At 35.1% G+C, this 16934-nt stretch overlaps 2 protein-coding genes and 1 pseudogene across 3 annotated transcripts; 2 read left to right on the top strand and 1 right to left on the bottom strand.

Moving 5' to 3' along the window:
• The first annotated feature begins 297 nt into the window (after positions 1 to 297).
• LOC113737159 (mitotic checkpoint serine/threonine-protein kinase BUB1-like) lies at positions 298 to 6799 on the top strand (annotated as a pseudogene).
• On the top strand, positions 4070 to 6296 carry LOC140004451 (mitotic checkpoint serine/threonine-protein kinase BUB1-like). The gene is made up of 9 exons (XM_072083841.1): positions 4070 to 4090; positions 4189 to 4278; positions 4325 to 4381; positions 4450 to 4526; positions 5120 to 5193; positions 5525 to 5574; positions 5645 to 5779; positions 5869 to 5990; positions 6107 to 6296. The coding sequence occupies exons 1-9, from the start codon at positions 4070 to 4072 to the stop codon at positions 6294 to 6296; spliced, it is 816 nt and encodes a 271-aa protein (XP_071939942.1).
• Positions 6800 to 9755: 2956 nt separating the features above from the next.
• Positions 9756 to 14209, bottom strand: LOC113736726 (uncharacterized). 2 transcript variants are annotated; one of them, XM_027263805.2, is made up of 9 exons: positions 13770 to 14123; positions 13614 to 13673; positions 12964 to 13131; positions 12186 to 12252; positions 11092 to 11273; positions 10844 to 10877; positions 10441 to 10550; positions 10158 to 10205; positions 9756 to 10063 (listed from the first exon to the last, which is right to left on the bottom strand). In XM_027263805.2, the coding sequence occupies exons 1-9, from the start codon at positions 13977 to 13979 to the stop codon at positions 9950 to 9952; spliced, it is 993 nt and encodes a 330-aa protein (XP_027119606.1). In that variant the 5' UTR covers positions 13980 to 14123; the 3' UTR covers positions 9756 to 9949. The 2 variants fall into 2 exon arrangements, with proteins under 2 accessions (XP_027119606.1, XP_027119607.1); XM_027263806.2 differs by lacking the exon at positions 10158 to 10205 and having other exon boundaries at positions 13770 to 14209.
• Positions 14210 to 16934: the final 2725 nt, after the last annotated feature.

The raw sequence follows: 16934 nt of genomic DNA, 5'->3' as shown, positions 1-16934 counted from the left end.
GAACACAAACACGGATTTAGAATTCGAAAATTATCGAATCGACATAAACCTTGTTCGAGTAGTTTAACCAATAGAATTCAAACATAAGATGGCCGGTTCGACTCAACTTATTTATAACTCTACTTAGAAGAAGTTCAACCAAAGAGAGCGTGGTTGTGATGTGACACCCAGTCATGCCTTTTCTCCTTTAGGTAGAGTTGAGAGAATACGTGAGATTTTCCTATGACAAGTGTTCACGCCTTTGTCTTGCTATAAATATCGACAAAACAATATGGCTCAAAAAACGGATATCCCAATTTCCCGCCTGAGTTAAGATATTGAACTTTGAACTTTCTCCAACTGCCCCTTACCTTTTCATCTTCCACAGTTCACTCCGGCTGAATCAGAGAGAGGACATGGCCGTCATTTCCCAAAAACCCGGCTACATTTCAACCGCCACCACCGCCGCCGCGGTTGACCCCCTGTTACCCTGGCTCTGGTACAACTGCCGCCGTAAATATGCATCTTTTTTTCCCTTTTCTTGTATTTGCTTTATCTAATTGCTGAAATTTTACTCTAATCTTAGGTCAATCGAGAAAGCACTAATTCACGAGACGACATCAGATCTCGAAGAGCTGCTGTCAAATTGCATCAAAACCTGCAGCAACGATCCTCGTTACAAAAACGATGTCAGATTTCTCAAGATTTGGTTCCTCCACGTAAATGAAAATTTTTTCCCTCTTTTTATTTTTTTTTTAAAATCATTTTTGGTTTTTGGGGATTTTCTCACTGTGTTAATTGCTAACCAACTATTGCAGATGGATAGGAGCTCCGATCATGAAAGCGTGTTTCGTGAAATGGAGAAGAATAAGATTTGTTCATCTAATTGTTTTCTGTATGAGTGGTACGCTTTGTTTTTGGAGGCGAAAGGGAAGTTAATTGATGCATATTTTATCTATCATCTGGGAATTTCAAGGTTTGTTTTTTCAATCTGTTTCATCAAATTTAGTTTATGACTTTTGTGCTCAGATTTATTTAATGTTCGAAGTCTCAAATAAAGTTTTGATTTTCATACCTATGATAGGAATGCTGAGCCAATAGGGAGGTTGAAGAAGGCACAAGTTCTATTTCTTGAGAGAGCGTCCGATATAGTAACGATTGGTTCAGTCCAAAACGTAGTAACTTTCTTTGGTTTAAGAAATTTTGATGAATGGTGGCAATGATTAATTAGCTCATAATGATTTATACATATATGTCCGGGCTCAACTGGCCGTTGGTTTTTAGTTGCACATTTGCATTGAATCTTTTGTTCTTTTTCAATTTCTGTCGTTACTGTTGGTGGAAATCTTGGGTTATGCAGTTAATATCGTGTAAGTAAACTGGAAACTCACTGGAGTTTGCCTTTACTTTTTTTTTTAAGATAACACTTAATATTCTTGCTTTTCCAAGTGTGGTTTAAGGTATTGAAGTCAAAATTTTGGCCAGAAAGAATGGAAAATATGAAACTCATATACTGATGAAGATGGAAACCTCGTTGATTAGTCGTAATTGCACAAGAAAAGATTCTAAATGCCGAAACTTGCACCATCTTATGAGCTTACCACTCTTCTTATATTCTTCTTCACTTATGATATGGAGTCAGGAGGTATAAGACATATGCTGGTTTTGATTTGTAAAAGATACAGTATACACCGACATGCTACAACCAATTTTGAGAAGAAATTGCAATTGTTTTACACCGGTTATAGGTTTTCCTGTTATCAGCATTTTGACCTCCAATGGAAATTTCTATTTGACAGAATTCACTACTTCCTGCACCCATACCTGTTATTTTCCATATATGTAACTTTTGAGAGTGATTAAAGAGGCCTGATCTTGAAAAGGAATTGATTTCTTGTTTAATTCATGGTTCAAGAGCAATAGGTGACTAAAAGTTGGAGAACACAATTGCCTGTCATGAATGCCACTAAGCCAGTCTATGGTGCTTGTCTCTGAATAAGTTTTTGTAGACTCTTGCTATTATTGATTCCATTCTGTTGACAGATACCTTGAAATGCACTTTATGTACCCGAGGCTGAACATATGATTGGCCAATGGTTAACAAATTTGCCCTTATGTGGTGTTAGTTTCACATTCTCTTCTGTACATAGTCATTGTTCATATTTAGCAAAATCCTGGTGTATCATAGATTTGGATTTTGCAGAAGTGAAGTTCCATTTCTTGTTCTTCAAGTCTGGAAACAATCTTTCTGCGCTTTCAAGATCGATACACCAGGAAGTTTTTGGCTTGGGGGAAGGACTGCAAGTACTCTCCCAAGCTTTTCTGATGCATTAGTATGTGGATACAAAGACAGCCCCTAGTCCTTGATTTAGGTGTAAGATTTTTACTAGAAAAGATATAATGTCTAAACTGAGTAGGAGGGTGGGTTGCGGTTGCAGAAGCATGATAAGTTAATACGATCACCCATTTACTTTTTGAATGATGAAGCGTTTAAAAAGTATGGGTTGTGTGAAGAGGAACACATGAATAGCTAGTGTTCAACGTAATCAAGCCTTAGTTAGGTACAGAAAAATGGAAGGAAAGAAATTCTCTTGGATAAAGGCAATATAATTCAATTTGCTATAGTTATACTATGGTTACTCTGGGTCTTCAATGGTTACTCCTTCTGTATTTCATCCTTAATTACAGCCCTATCCTCTTGTTTGTGACATTAAGATATTTAATCACTGTGTTTTTCTTTTTTCTTTTTTACATAGGTGGATGTTCTTCTAGAGAATGGTGGGACTTAAATCAACCCATGGTTGGTCTCAACTACTAAAAAGCTATTGCAGGAGATGAATGATCCGATCTTGAAATACGAAGTAAGGCTAATTACACCTCAAAATGCAACCAAATGTTTAAGCTCCAAAACTCCCTAAATTCTCAAGGCATCAAGTCTTTTCTGTTTCACAGGGTTATTATGCAAGCAACAAACCCTATAAGGGAAAAGTTGCATTATCTACTTTGCAGAAATCTGCTCGGAATAAGACTGTTGAGCTAGGTGAAGTACATAATGTTCATATTCTTGTCAGTTAACTTTGTTGTGTTTATGTAGCCATCTTTTGATTTTTGACATAAGACCGTTGAGATAAGTGAAGCGCATCTTGTCGTTCTTTTGACATTTTTTTTTGACATCTAGCTTACACGGTATGCATAGAAAAACAGCTATACTGTTACTGGTTAATGTGTCAATAGATCTTGCCTGTTATTGCTCTTAAGTTGATTAGTACTTTTTTGGTGTATTGCTCTTTCTCTTGCTGTTTGTGTATGTGAATCCTGTAAGAAATGAGTTCAGAGCTAGTCACATGAAACGGTGCTATGAAGAACTTCAATCTGCATATCTTCAGATATTTTGCTATGCTCCAATTAATGACAGTAAACTTGGAATAGTTTTGGATGTAGCAGTGCTTGTTGTTTTTTTCTCGGTATTCAAGAATGTAGCCTTCGACATTTTAGGCCATAAGAGTCTCATACCCAGCTTGGGGACAAGGAAGGCAATGTTACCTCCTACACATAATCCGGCAGTGAAAATTGATGAGAAAAAGAAAGCAGTATTTAGTGTGTCTGTCATCATTAAGTTGGGAACAGAATGTTAATAGTAAATTCCCTTACTGATAGTCATAGACATAGATGATATAAAACAAACTCCTTGGAGTGCTCAAGTTTACAGAATTCCTTGTCACGTCAATATACAGTATCTCAGCTTAGCATGAAAGTCACATCAGAGTCCTGTCTTTTACTAAATGTGATTCTTTTTTATGCTTGAAACATTAACCGATATTTCACATCCCCCTGAATTTCATTTTTGTTGTGGATTGCTGATATTTAAACGTGGGTACAACTACCAGATCAAAGGTTGTGCAGGTCAGGGAGGTTTCGGTCAAGTATTTAAAAGCACATGTAGATTGTAATCCTGATGATGTTGTAGCACTTAAGGTAAGTAAGACTTTGCGTGGCATGAGAGTTCTGCTTAAGTCAGATCTTGCTGGGTAATGCTATGACTTTATGAACCTTTATAAAAGATTCAGAAGCGAGCTTTCCCTTGCTCGATATGCGCATTCCAGAATCAGAAGTATGCCATTCTTGTTAGTAATAAATATTGACCGCATGAATTTCCATAGAATGTGTGGCCTTATTTCAAGATTTTTATTTTTTATTTGGGTGAAACAGAGGATGAACTTTGGCTTTGCCCACCAAGTACATCTCTACTCTGACTACAGCATACTTGTGTCTGACTACTTAGCTCATGGGACTCTTCAGGTTGCTATAGATTGATTTGTGCATATTCCAAATTATACTGTGACAGCCTGGATATTGCTTCACTGCTTTGAATGCAATACAGGATGCCATAAACTCTAATCTTGTAACTAATGTGGCCATGGAAGAAGAGTTGTCTATTTATTACACAATATAGATGCTGCGGTCCTACAGATCTTGGAAACTCTGCATGATGCTGCCGTTATCCATGGTGATTTTAAACCTGACAATTTGATGATTCGATATGCCAGGTAATTATGTTGTGCTATGTCATCTTTCACTGACAACAGGACCTGCTTGTGTTTTCTTCTGTTGTATTTTCATTTATCAACTTTTTAACTTATAAAAGTATTTCTAATGTTGGTAATTTGTTTTGAAACATTTTTTGGCCTGGTAAACTTGAAAGAAATTGTATGAAGAGCAATAGCTTATCCAGGATACAGTTGAAACTTGAAACTTTGCATATTGAAAGACTGATGATGCATTTTAGATTAAGTTTGGCTAATGGCTTGGAGATGTATGCACAAAAATTTGTAGTGATTCACAAGGATTTTAACTATTAGGCGATTTAAGCATCTTTGATGATCTAGTTTTGCTGTTCTAGTGGATGGACAACTAAGAGCGATTAAACTCAGATAAGAATCTAGTATTGAAAGAGACAGCATTTTTTTGGAGGACAAGCAAAATCACATTGAATTTATCTGGAAAGTACACAAGCATGTGCTCATCAGCAGTGGAGAAGGGGATTAAAGATGCAGAAAAAAATAAATTCATGTTCGTGAAATTGGATTACTCCTTGTGGTGCAAGTTTTCTGGCTTCATGAATTAATAATTCATTGTTCAGGTTTTGGTCTTATGCTGGGATATTTCTTTGTGTCAGTTTTTTGGGTGGTTGGAGAACTAAATTTACTCTAGAAGGTTACAGGAGGTCATTCATCGAAGAATGCACCCATGCTTGTTAATACACATGGAACTATGCATGCTACAAATACTTGTATGCTTGTTTTCTTAACGATTCTGGCAAAGGGCTTACAATGAATTTTGGCTCTTCAGAGATGGTTGCGCAAAAAGTTTGGTTAATTGGCTTTACTTTTGGTGTTGGAATGTTATTTAGACTCTTAAGCGCTCCACTAAATGGCTTCCGCTCTGAAACTACTCTTTATATCAAGTCATATCTCCTAACAAGTTTAGAAAATTCTAATCTTTAATTTAAATTGATGATTTTTTCCTTTTTGTGGAAATGATCTAGTGGAAGATAAGGATAGCTTCTATGAATGCAGTGGTCCATGGAAGGAACAGGTAAATTCTGGATTACCTAAAATCGATTAAATTGCAATATTGCTGGATTATTCGAGTTTTGATTCTGCAGGGACTCTGCCGTGTTGACTGGGGTAGGGGTATAGATCTGCGTCTACTTCCTGAAGACGCAAAATTGGTGGGAGATTGTCGAACTTCTGGCTTTCGTTGCATAGAAATGCAAGAGAATAAGCCATGGACTTTTCAGGCAAGCCTAATTCTTAAGAAACTAGCAAAAGCCAGCTGATTAGTTTAAGACATACTGCAGACTGATTTCTCATTTGGACTGGGAACCAGGTGGATACCTATGGCCTTTGTGTAATTGTTCATATGATTCTTCACAAGTCATATATGGAAATTGAAAAAAGACCATCACCAGATGGGGGCTATGTCTATCAACCTAAAACACACTTAAAGAGGTATATCATTGTTCTTCATTTCCACATGAGCACGTTATGCCAGACAGTGACATCTCCGTGAAAAAATAACAAACAAGTGTGTAGAATTTTATGTTCCATTTTTTGGCTCTTTTCAGATATATGCAAGTTGAACTATGGAAAAACTTATTTATGAAGTTGCTTAATACAAGTCCCACTGAAGATCACCAGAGCTTGTTGAGGAATTTAAGGCATTCATTCCAGGATTACATGTGCTCAAATCCTCAGCTAATAAAAAAGCTTAAGCAGTTATTGGTGAAGCAAAAGAATTCCTTGTGTTCAGCTTAGCAGAGTAGATGATTCCAACAAATGTTAAATTGGTCATCTAGAACTTAATGTCAACTGTGCAACTCAAAATATTTTGAAATACTGGTAAGTGCCTTTGACTTACAGATACATTTTGTAAATAAAGAAGGTTCTATTAACAAATTAACATCTCATATTCTTTGATGTCCTTTATTCTTGAACAGTGCAGTGCACAGACCGCTGGAGTACACTATCATTGAACTATGATGAACGAGTACTCTTTGAAGAAACTGGTCATTCATGATTTCACCCAATGAATGAAGTACACATTAGGCGTAAATGCTTCTGACGGAATGCTGCTTCATCATAGAGCAGATTATAGGCCTTCTGGCGAATTTTTATTCATTCCAATATTCAGGAACTCATGAAGTCAGCAATCTTAGTTGTGTGTCATGAGTATGTGAAGCCGTGGAGGTAATTGTGAAATTAATCCAGTTTGTAGTTGAAAGATTTCCGCTGTTATATCAAAAAATTATTTCAAATAATATTTCGCTTGCATAGGCTAATTATTCCAAATAATATTGCATTTGTATCATACACATATTTTTCAATTTACTTTTTTATATTTTCAATCATCTTTTATTTCACATACATTACATTATAAAAAATGTTATAGTAATTATTTTAAATGATATTTCAAATAATATTCTGTCCAAACATACTCATTATTCTTTGAGCTGACATGTGCACTCTGGTCCACCTTGGATTACATACCATGACACGGGAAAGTAGTTAACTAGGGTTGGGATGCTGGAGCATCCCAGGTTGACCAATAATTGGAGCGGCAAAATAGTCCAAAATCCAACAACTCGCTCAACCCACCCATTAATTTAAAAGGATGTGTTGGGTCAATTGGGTTGTGAGTTTTATTGGGTTGGGTAAGAACAATCCAGCTTATTCATTGGGTGGGTTGGATTTTTTATTTGGGTACCCAATACCTAACTTGTTTAAAAGTAATTGAAAATAATAAATATAAGATTTAATACATATATGCCCAACTATTTACATTTGGACATGTGTTAATAATTCATTAATTAATTTGTATTCAAAATTCTCATATATATATATATATATTTCATCAAATTTTTAATTTTTATTTAAAAGAAAAAAGAAATTTGAAATAAAAACTCTTGCTTATTTTACTTTTATAACAGTAGTTAAACTTGTTCAACTTCTATAATAATTTATTATGCCTTGTAAGAATATCTTGTTTTCCTCCCCTTTTTTCTTTTTTTTTTTTGTGGTAAAAATGTCAGAATAGTTCATGAATCCTCCTCTCATTTATTTCTTAAAAAGTTTGGGATTTTCCTTAATAATTTTTTGGGGACCAATACCAGTACTTTTTATAAGCACATAATATTTTTTGCTTTATATTAGAGTTGTGGTAATTCTAAAAGATTAATATGACCAATCAAGTATGATCCTAGATGATTCTAATTAATTAGGTGATGAATTATCTAACTGTATCAAATCAATAAAAAAATACCTTCTAATATATATTACATGTATATAGATCATGATATTAACTTCGAATCAATATAGCTGACTTGCAAATTCTATTTTGTATTGATTAATTATGGCAACTTGGGCATGGCTAGTTCAACGATTTCATTTCGCTTGAAGCAAATACTTCCAATCTTCAACTTCATGAGAAGCTTACAATCAACAAGACAATTAATTTTCCCTCTTAATTAGCGAGTCCAAGAACCAAAATGTAGTAATGTCTCTAGTCATTTAATGGAAGAAAGCAATTTGCATATTATCCCCAGAATGTAGTTCTGATGCATGGACATTTCACAACAGTTTGCAAAATTTCTAGAGTCATGAATCGTAAAATTTTTGAGAATATAAGGACTAAAGTACACACTTATTTTCTACAATTTCAAAATTATTATACAAGTAATTATATGTCTCTTACTTACATTTTCAAGTATAATATAATCTAGCATTCAATAATTTAAATACATAGAATGTTACAATTTACGATAAAACAGATATGAATAGTAAAAGTGTTAATAAGTTGTGACAAAAATAAGTTTCAATCAATTAGTAGTATTAAAAAAGTAAACAATTTTTTTAGCTAATCTATTTAAATGTATAATTTATTATCTAAAATTCACAATACAAGCAATATAAAATATTATTCTATTTATGATGTGTTTCCAAGGAACTTAAGAAGTGAGTGTGTGTGAAAATACATTTATGTATGTGAAAATGTCTTTATATGTGTGAAAAAAATCTTTTTTGTGTGTTAAAATATATGTGAAAAAGTTTATGTATTAAAATGTATTAATTAATTTGTTGGGTCATATTTGGGTCATGAGTTTGAGATAACCCAATATGACCCAATCCAAAATCAACCCAATTTAAAGTTGGGCGGATTAGGTATAACCCATTTAAGTGAAAACCAATATTAACTCGCCCCCAACCCGCCCAATTGACAGATGTGCCAATAATGTGATAGAACCTGTGCTTTGGATGTTGTAATCCGCTTCTGATCCACTGGAGGATGCTTAATTACTTTTACCAGGTCCGATAATTATCCTTCACATATCATTGATTGAATCCTAAAACACGGGTAAGTAAGACTTATTGTGGCTATGGGAGGTGATTTTCTCTCGAGCTGCATTTTGCATGATAAAGCTTCTTCCCAATCTCTTTCGATCCATGGTCAGTGAAACGTTGATGAAAGCGATTAATAATGATCATCTCAAGTGATGTTGCACTCTCGATCAAATAATTGGCAAATTGAACATCACTCCTGAGCCCAAGCCAACCGACAAATTCATTGGTGCTTGGAGGTTTAATCCCTATATTTCCGAGCTTGCTGTTCCTATTCAAAGCCGTTCAGAGATTTATGACTCAAACATGTAGTAACTGCAGATATAGAGCATATGATAATTGGACCCATTTTGTTATAGTAGACCAACTTCAACATTTTTTATATTCACTATTTTGACTGAAGGAAAGTTGAGTACATTTCAAAACACTACTAAAGTTTTGAGTACTTTTCAAAACACTTTAGAATTGTCAGGTTTCGAAAAAAATATTCAAAGACTCGTCCTCGTTTTTAACTGCTGGATACCAGGTGTCTGCTGATTGTCTCAATTATTCTTGGATTTACCTGCTCTCTCCTTTGAGGTGCATTTCTATTCTTGTTTCAAGCTGTAACTTATGAAGATGAACACGAACCAGAGAAGAAGTAGTGGACTATGAAAATTTACTCTCTCTCTCTCTCTCTGGTGAACAATGCTATCAAATGGCTAGCATAAAAGAAAATTATAAATGACTAGGAACTGAACAAAAATTTTCTTTTCAAGGTATCCAAGTATAGGTATTTCCCTTGAGCCAACTGCATTTTGATCCTGAACAACTTATCTATTTGACCCTTTTTGTCAGTCATTCTAGAATCCAGGGATTCTTTATTATTTTCTGCAAACCTTAACAGTTTAACCGCTGAAGCATTGCTTAGTTAAACCAAATAAAGTAATACGGATGTTGTTTGCGAGACATGGATTGGTCTTACAGATGTTGGTATAAATATTGTTGTCTTTCATGGTACGAACATCAACCTGTTTTCCAAAAAAAGGGCAAAACTCATAATTCTGCTCGAGGCATTTTTCTCATATCATTAGCTACTTCCTACTCATCCTGAATCTTGAGACTGGCTTAGCGCTAGGTGCAACGGTCGGTTCCCTTGGGTTTGTCTCAAGATTATGGGTGTGCTCCACAATCGAACCAGTAAAAGCCTGCATGCCATTAACAAATCGACGTCAGGAATTGAATTATATCACCATTTAACATAGCAGATCCATGAAAAACTATCACCCGAAGAAAACATGCCTTGCTACCACTACTACTAGAACTTGTTTCTGTTGTCTGAACAAAACCCTGAAGGGAAAGAAAAGAATCACATGTTGATTACAAGAGACACACAAAACAAGGAATCAAAAAGGCAAATTCTCTCCTTGGCAAGTCAACAGCAAATAATGTTGTGCAGTCACTTTTATGGGCTTTCCTATTTTGCATGCCTACTCCACTCCTTGTGCGGATGGAGCAAATGAGCGTTAACATGATGCACCACCAAAAAATTTCATCTAATGGTGACAAGGAACAAGAATGGTACCACTTTTTTGGTTACAGCTGGACCCTGGATAACATCCTTTATTTCAGGAGGCTCCAAAGCCTTCTCAGTTGGTTTACTGGAAGCTTGCGGTCCACCATGTGATGAACCATCTAAAAGAAGGAAATGGCAGAGGAACTTAGGAACAAAGATGAATTGAAAATATTATTTCAGGAATACAAGCCTACAAATAGCAGTTGACAATTCAGAGGATCATGTGTAATTCACAAGGATAACAAGCGGACAGCAAATACCCAGAATGTACTGCTTGTAAGCAGAAGTAGAATAATGCAAAGTGAATTAAGTTATTTACTAAAACATAGTTGGGTGTAAACCCAGACCCATTCTGAAGAGACAGACCTTTTGGATAATCTTGTAATTCAAACAACACATGCACAAAACTCACCTTGATGCACAGATGTCACCTTTGAGCCATACACCTGCATAATAAAGTTGAAAATTGTCAAAAACAAAAGCTTCCAACTAATGCTTCGGATGGTACTGAAACTACTGTAGAGTGAATTCAGTACATGAAACTACTTAATCATGTACTTTCCTGGCAACTGGCAAGTAAATGACACTTGGTACAGTTTGCTCTGCCATTATATGTTCAATCCAAAATATAAAAGGAATTAAAGTGTAATTGCTTAATACCCCCGTTTCATAATCTCTTTGATCTGTAGTGTGATCTAGATCATCATCATCCTTCTCAGCATCTTCTTCTTCTTTTTCAAGTTCATCAATTCTGGAGAAGATATATGCATATTCATCATCTTGATATCCAATTCTGGTAGTTTCAGCCTCAGATGAACTGGGAAAATCAGCTTTTGATTCACCTAAAATATTCAATGATTAACAAAAATTTGCCAACGTTATAATGCCAGTTGCAATACAATTTTTGTTTACCAAAAGTTTACTAACTTAACAGAAGGCAAAAACTTCTCATGCTTGCGAAGCGCTTTTGGATGAAAACTAATTATGAAGGTTAAAATAGTGAAAACATTCAGAAGAAGGAAAGGCAAATCTACATGGTTCTATAGCAGAATTTGCAATGGAAATGCTGCTAATCAGTATCAACACCAAAGCTCCTAAAATAATTTGGACCTGGGTCCTCATCCCATTAAACTGGTATGATGATGAAGAAATTATCCATCACTCCCTCCATGACATTTTATATGGTTTGAGATGGCCAAAACCTCACAACTTTTTCTAAACAATGTCAGACTAAACAGAATATTGAAACATTGACCAGATCACCCTGCAATCTGACTAGACAAAGGAAATTAGTTTTTCAACACAAAATTAGTCTTTTGATATGAATAACTGGCATCCAACTAATCCAACTAAGCTTTTCTTTTCTCCATGAAAAGATGATTATTCGCTATCATCCAATGAGCTTGCTTATTCATACATGGAGTCTCTAAATGTCTCGTGTCTATAATTTGTATGATGAAATAGATCAGCCATGGTCTACAAAAGTTGTTCTTCCTGAGCAACAAACATGTCTACAAAACACTTGAGATCTTCACAGATTTTATCCAAGCTTTGGCACTCTCATGTCTAGAACTTTTAAAAACTTTAATTAAAAAAGAAAAATCCAGACCAAACATGTTTTCAACAATTAGAATCATGAGAGATACAAATTAAAATTTTTCAGAACTATTACATTTGAAAGAAACATTAAACTCACTACCAAGCTCAAAGCAGACTATAATCTCTATTGACAAGCTAAAAAGAAGAAGACCTGCCTGCTTTAGATACCTCAGCCATAGGATTTTCCTCCACATAGTCTTCAACTATTTCTACAAGATCACCCTGTCAAAATGACTTGAAAAATTAAGCCAAATAATAATCCATGTTGTCAACAGCAGTGAATAGAAATCCTAGGTCCTCATTTGCAAAGACATCTCATAACTATTCCCTATGGCCCAAGAGCATAACATTTTAATGGTCTAATATACTACTTGGCAAACCACCTACCTGCAATAAGTGGGTCAGAAATGCAACAAAATACTCTAGAGTCCACGTAGTGTTCATAAGTACCTTGATTACATAAATTCCATAGCCGCAACCTAGTATGACTTTTTGCCAATGAGTATACAATCCTGTCCCAAAACCATATATTACTTTGCAATACTTGGACAGTATTACATCATACTGCAATGCAGCGAACACCGATAACTAAGATAATGCTCCAACATGTTGGACACATACCTAACATGACATGGAAGCATACTAGTATACTTCTTGTGTCCTCTTTTAAAAACCTAATTGATGTACTTATATCACCCTCCCCTAGGTCCATAAACAGCTTACATGGCTCTCTCTAAGCCATTTCAAATGGCACAAACAAGTTATAATTAGCACGGGTGACAAGCTTTTTAGATCAACTTAAAACATATGCTATCGCTTGCCAATGCTGGAGTAAAGGGACAAAAATAAAATTTTGAAGCCAGGATTATTAAATTGTAGTATATTTAAGCACATGTAAAGTACCCATGCACCAATGCAGATGAACAGGCTTACCGCTGCCTCATTAGCTGTAGCATTAAAAAAAGAAGCTTCAGTTTTAAGGTCCTGAATGTCAGCCTTGAGAGATTCAAATTGAGACTCTAGAATCTTTCCTCTCCTTTTCAAAATTTCAACTGTTTGCTTGGATGTTCTTTCTGCATAGTATCCATCTCCAAGGAGAACCTGACAAAAGCTATTGCATTGATTATTCACTTTTCTTTTGATAGGTAAAATAAGTAAGGACAAACATCAACTAGTAGGCTATCGCTTCTCTAGATTCCTTAACCACAATGTGTACTTAAACAAACAAAGATCTGGTGCAAATGGGGCATAGTGGAAACAAATTCCTGAACAGTTCGTACAATCGCGAAAGCACACTGCATTACACACGTCTTAGGCGGTAGTAATCAACAACTTAAAAATGACCATCCCATTTTATAATTATCCTGAGGTAGCCACAAATTGACATTTCCTTTCCCCACAGTCTATAAACAGCACTAACTCAAGAATCTTTTAATCCCATCAAAGTACTACTATGCATAATCGGCAAAAAAACCCATCAAATAACTGAAGTTAGGCATGTCAAAAGCTCACATAAATTCAAAACCATACATGAAAAACCTGAAATCCCTGCAGAAAGCCAGATAAATTATACAAGGCATTACCATAAATTCATTTGTGTGAATCAACCGGCCGGGAAAAAACGCCGCCTTTCCGAAAGGCACCTGAAAAATATCATCCAAAATCATATTAATTTCAAAGGAATAATCACATAAATCCCTTAAAAATTGCATTCTTTTTGGAGGGGTTTAAGGAATTACCATAATTTGGTGTTGGAGTTCATTGGGGAGTGTTTGGACGAGATTGATGAGGTTGGTGTTGTCAGAAACAAAGCTCTTCAGCTGGTCAAGTTGATTGCGGCGCTCGGCGATCGTGTCCTGGACGCGCTCCGATGCTTTCTGGGTTTCCTCCGGCAGGAACAACGACGACAGTGACATCACCTTTCCTTTCCTCTGTTCTGAGTCTTCCATTCTATGATTCTCAGTCAGTATCAACGAAACGCTCCCCAAACGACACAATTTTGAAGCTATCTGTAATTTTATTGGATTCTGCTCAGTTCAGAGAGAATTCTCTTCTAGAGTTGAGTCAATGGTGATGTAAAATTGAGCTGAAGTAAAGAGGGAAAAATAGTAGTTAAATAGGGAGCCCGTCGATTCTCTCTCGGACAGTCCAGAAAGCCGAGTCCAACCCCCGCCCGACCCACCGAAAATGTTACAGGCCGGACCAAGGTTTCAGCATCTTAATTATGATTTTCCTTTTTTTAAGGAAAAAAATTGGGTCAATAATTGGATTTCATCTCATAAATCATAAAATGAAAATGCACCGAACCATAGGAATCAATCTAGTGCTAGGGGTAAAAATGCAAATGAGTCCAATCGATCACGAGCAATGCCATGCTCGTGCTCTAGCTCGACTTGATATAGCAGCGTTCAAGATCGAGCTTGACTCGATTAAGCATGAATTTTTATGATCGAGTTAGATTCACTAAACTTTATGAGATGCTGGAGATCGACTCGTTTAGGATCGAGCAAGTTCGAGCTTATATATGTAATTTACACCATACACTCGTCGAACTTTTGAACTTAACATGTCAACGCTCGATACTCGACTAGGTTGTTTTTTTTTGTTTTCTTTTTCTTTTTTTTTTTGTTTTTGCATCTGTATGTAGAGCTATTCAAGCAACTTTCTGTTAGTCTCATAGTGTAGTGTGCAGATTATGTAAACTACTTAAGGCATATGATAAACTAAACTGGTATTAATCTTTGATTACTGAATCACGTGCCAATTCTGAATAATGAGTGCACAACAATGTTTTCAGAACCGGACCGGACCGGCCATGTCACCGGTCCGGTCTAATGTTAAAGCCGGAAGTTCATGGAGAACCGTTGAAACCCGGACGAACCGTGCGAACCGTTAAGAACCGTGAACCGGCGGTTTTTTAAATTCTTCAACAAAATATCAAGAATGGTGTAGCTAAGATTCGAACCTGGGTCTCCAAGTTTAAATATGACAATCTTACCGCTAGACTGTACTTAAGTTTGTTGAGAATTCTACTTGACTAAAAAATATATTAAAACATCAAGTTCTTCTCTTATTTTTTTTTTCAATTTTTTCTTCTTAACTATTTTTAACCCAAATATCCACAACAAGATTTTCTCAAGTCTTCACCATTATTATCAGGTTATTATCTTTAGCAGATTGTAAACAAGTTGAAAATTTCAACTTTTCTTGTTTTCCAACATTTTAGTAAGTTTAATTTTTTTCTTTTCAAGGTTTTTTTCTATATTATTATCTTTAGTTGATTTTTTGCATTTTCTTCTTTTTCCCCTCAATTTTCATATGTTTCCCTCATTTTTGTTTTATTTTTATTCGATTAATTAAGGATGAAATTTTTGCAAAAGTAGTGCACATCCGTGTAGGAATTGGGTAGGAATTACAAATAATAACATTGGGTTGGTCAAAAATATGGTAGTTGGCACATAATCGAAGCTATTGATAATTGAATTTAAAATAATTAATGGTATAGGATCATTGAATTTAATATAACATGTTAATTAGTAATGTTTAGTAGCAATTAATTTTTTATGTGTTTAACTGTATATTTGTTTTTCAAAAATTTTTAGTTTTTTTTAGTTTGAGCAATTAGATTTATATTTTTATAATAAAATTTTAACTTTTTCAGCTTAAGTTGATGAAATTGTGAAGGTGGTGTGGTTGCTTATCATGCCACTGATAAAAGTTTGCTATTCAAATAGTTTGTCTTAACTTGAACTCTTTTATGGATTTTTTTAAGGGTTGTAAAAGAATTTCAATATTTAATTTATTTATTTTTTGTGTTTTTATTTGTGATAATTGGTGCACATTTGGATTGTATCTATTTATGTTTATAATGAATTTATGAAAACTTGTGGTGAATTATGATATTTTAATTATATTTATCATTCCATGTTTTGTGTATAACTTTTAGAAAATTTATTATTATCATAACTTAAATTAAGTTATGTTGGTAAAGTTCAAGTGTAGAATGAAACCTGCTTAGTACTTAACACTAAAAAAAAAAAAAAAAAAAAAAAAAAAAAAAAAAAAAACAGTGAACCTTTGAACCGGCCGGTTGGACCGGTCGGACCGGTCGAACCGCGAACCGGCCACCTCTCCGGTTCACTGACCGGTCCGAGTTTAAAAACATTGGTGCACAGAGAAGGTTCAGTTGGAATGCTTGAGGGAGGATGTTGAAATGGTATTGCTTTCTCTGTTCATTTTTTTAAAATAAATCTGGGTTGCCTAACTTTTTATTTTTTTAAAATTTTTTAATGCTTATATTGATTGCCTAGCTGTCTAACAGATTTCATTCATCTGTACAACCTCCATTCTTGGAGAGTGTAACCATATCGTCTATCAATTTGTGGATGAACAGTGCTCAAAGTAGATCAAGCACTCACTATGATCCACACCATAACCTTCTATGTATAGTCTCTGGATGTAAACAAGGTTTGATTTTCTATGGTTCTTCGTCATTGGTTTTTCAGCTTTAAATGATTTTTAGTTTTGGTGTTTACTGTCATATTCTCTTGCGGGTCCCCCCTGCTGTCCTGGGAATTGTTATTAGCATTCTGTTTATAGCATATATTGGTGAATTGTATCTACTAACTCTCAGGTAGATTATTAAGTTGCACATGGGATTCTTTTTTGTTTAAGTATGAAGGATAGGCAGCTTAAAGTGATCCATTTACATATCTTATCTCATGCAAAAAGATCATAGTTCAAACATTTGCATAATCTGTCCACCACTGTAAAAGTGCCTTTGTGGTTTCACTTAAACACCAAAACAAAGTTATTGGGTTTTCTTTCAAGTCCTTTTCCAGATATGTATAATTGAAGTGAGGTTTTACTGTGGTAGGCTTAGTTGCTTATCAACCGTGCATGTA

This window comes from Coffea arabica, chromosome 3e (genome assembly GCF_036785885.1).
Source record: "Coffea arabica cultivar ET-39 chromosome 3e, Coffea Arabica ET-39 HiFi, whole genome shotgun sequence".
Classification (NCBI taxonomy): domain Eukaryota; kingdom Viridiplantae; phylum Streptophyta; class Magnoliopsida; order Gentianales; family Rubiaceae; genus Coffea; species Coffea arabica.
Note: the sequence above shows the minus strand (reverse complement) of the source record. Positions and strands in the feature narration are given on the sequence as shown.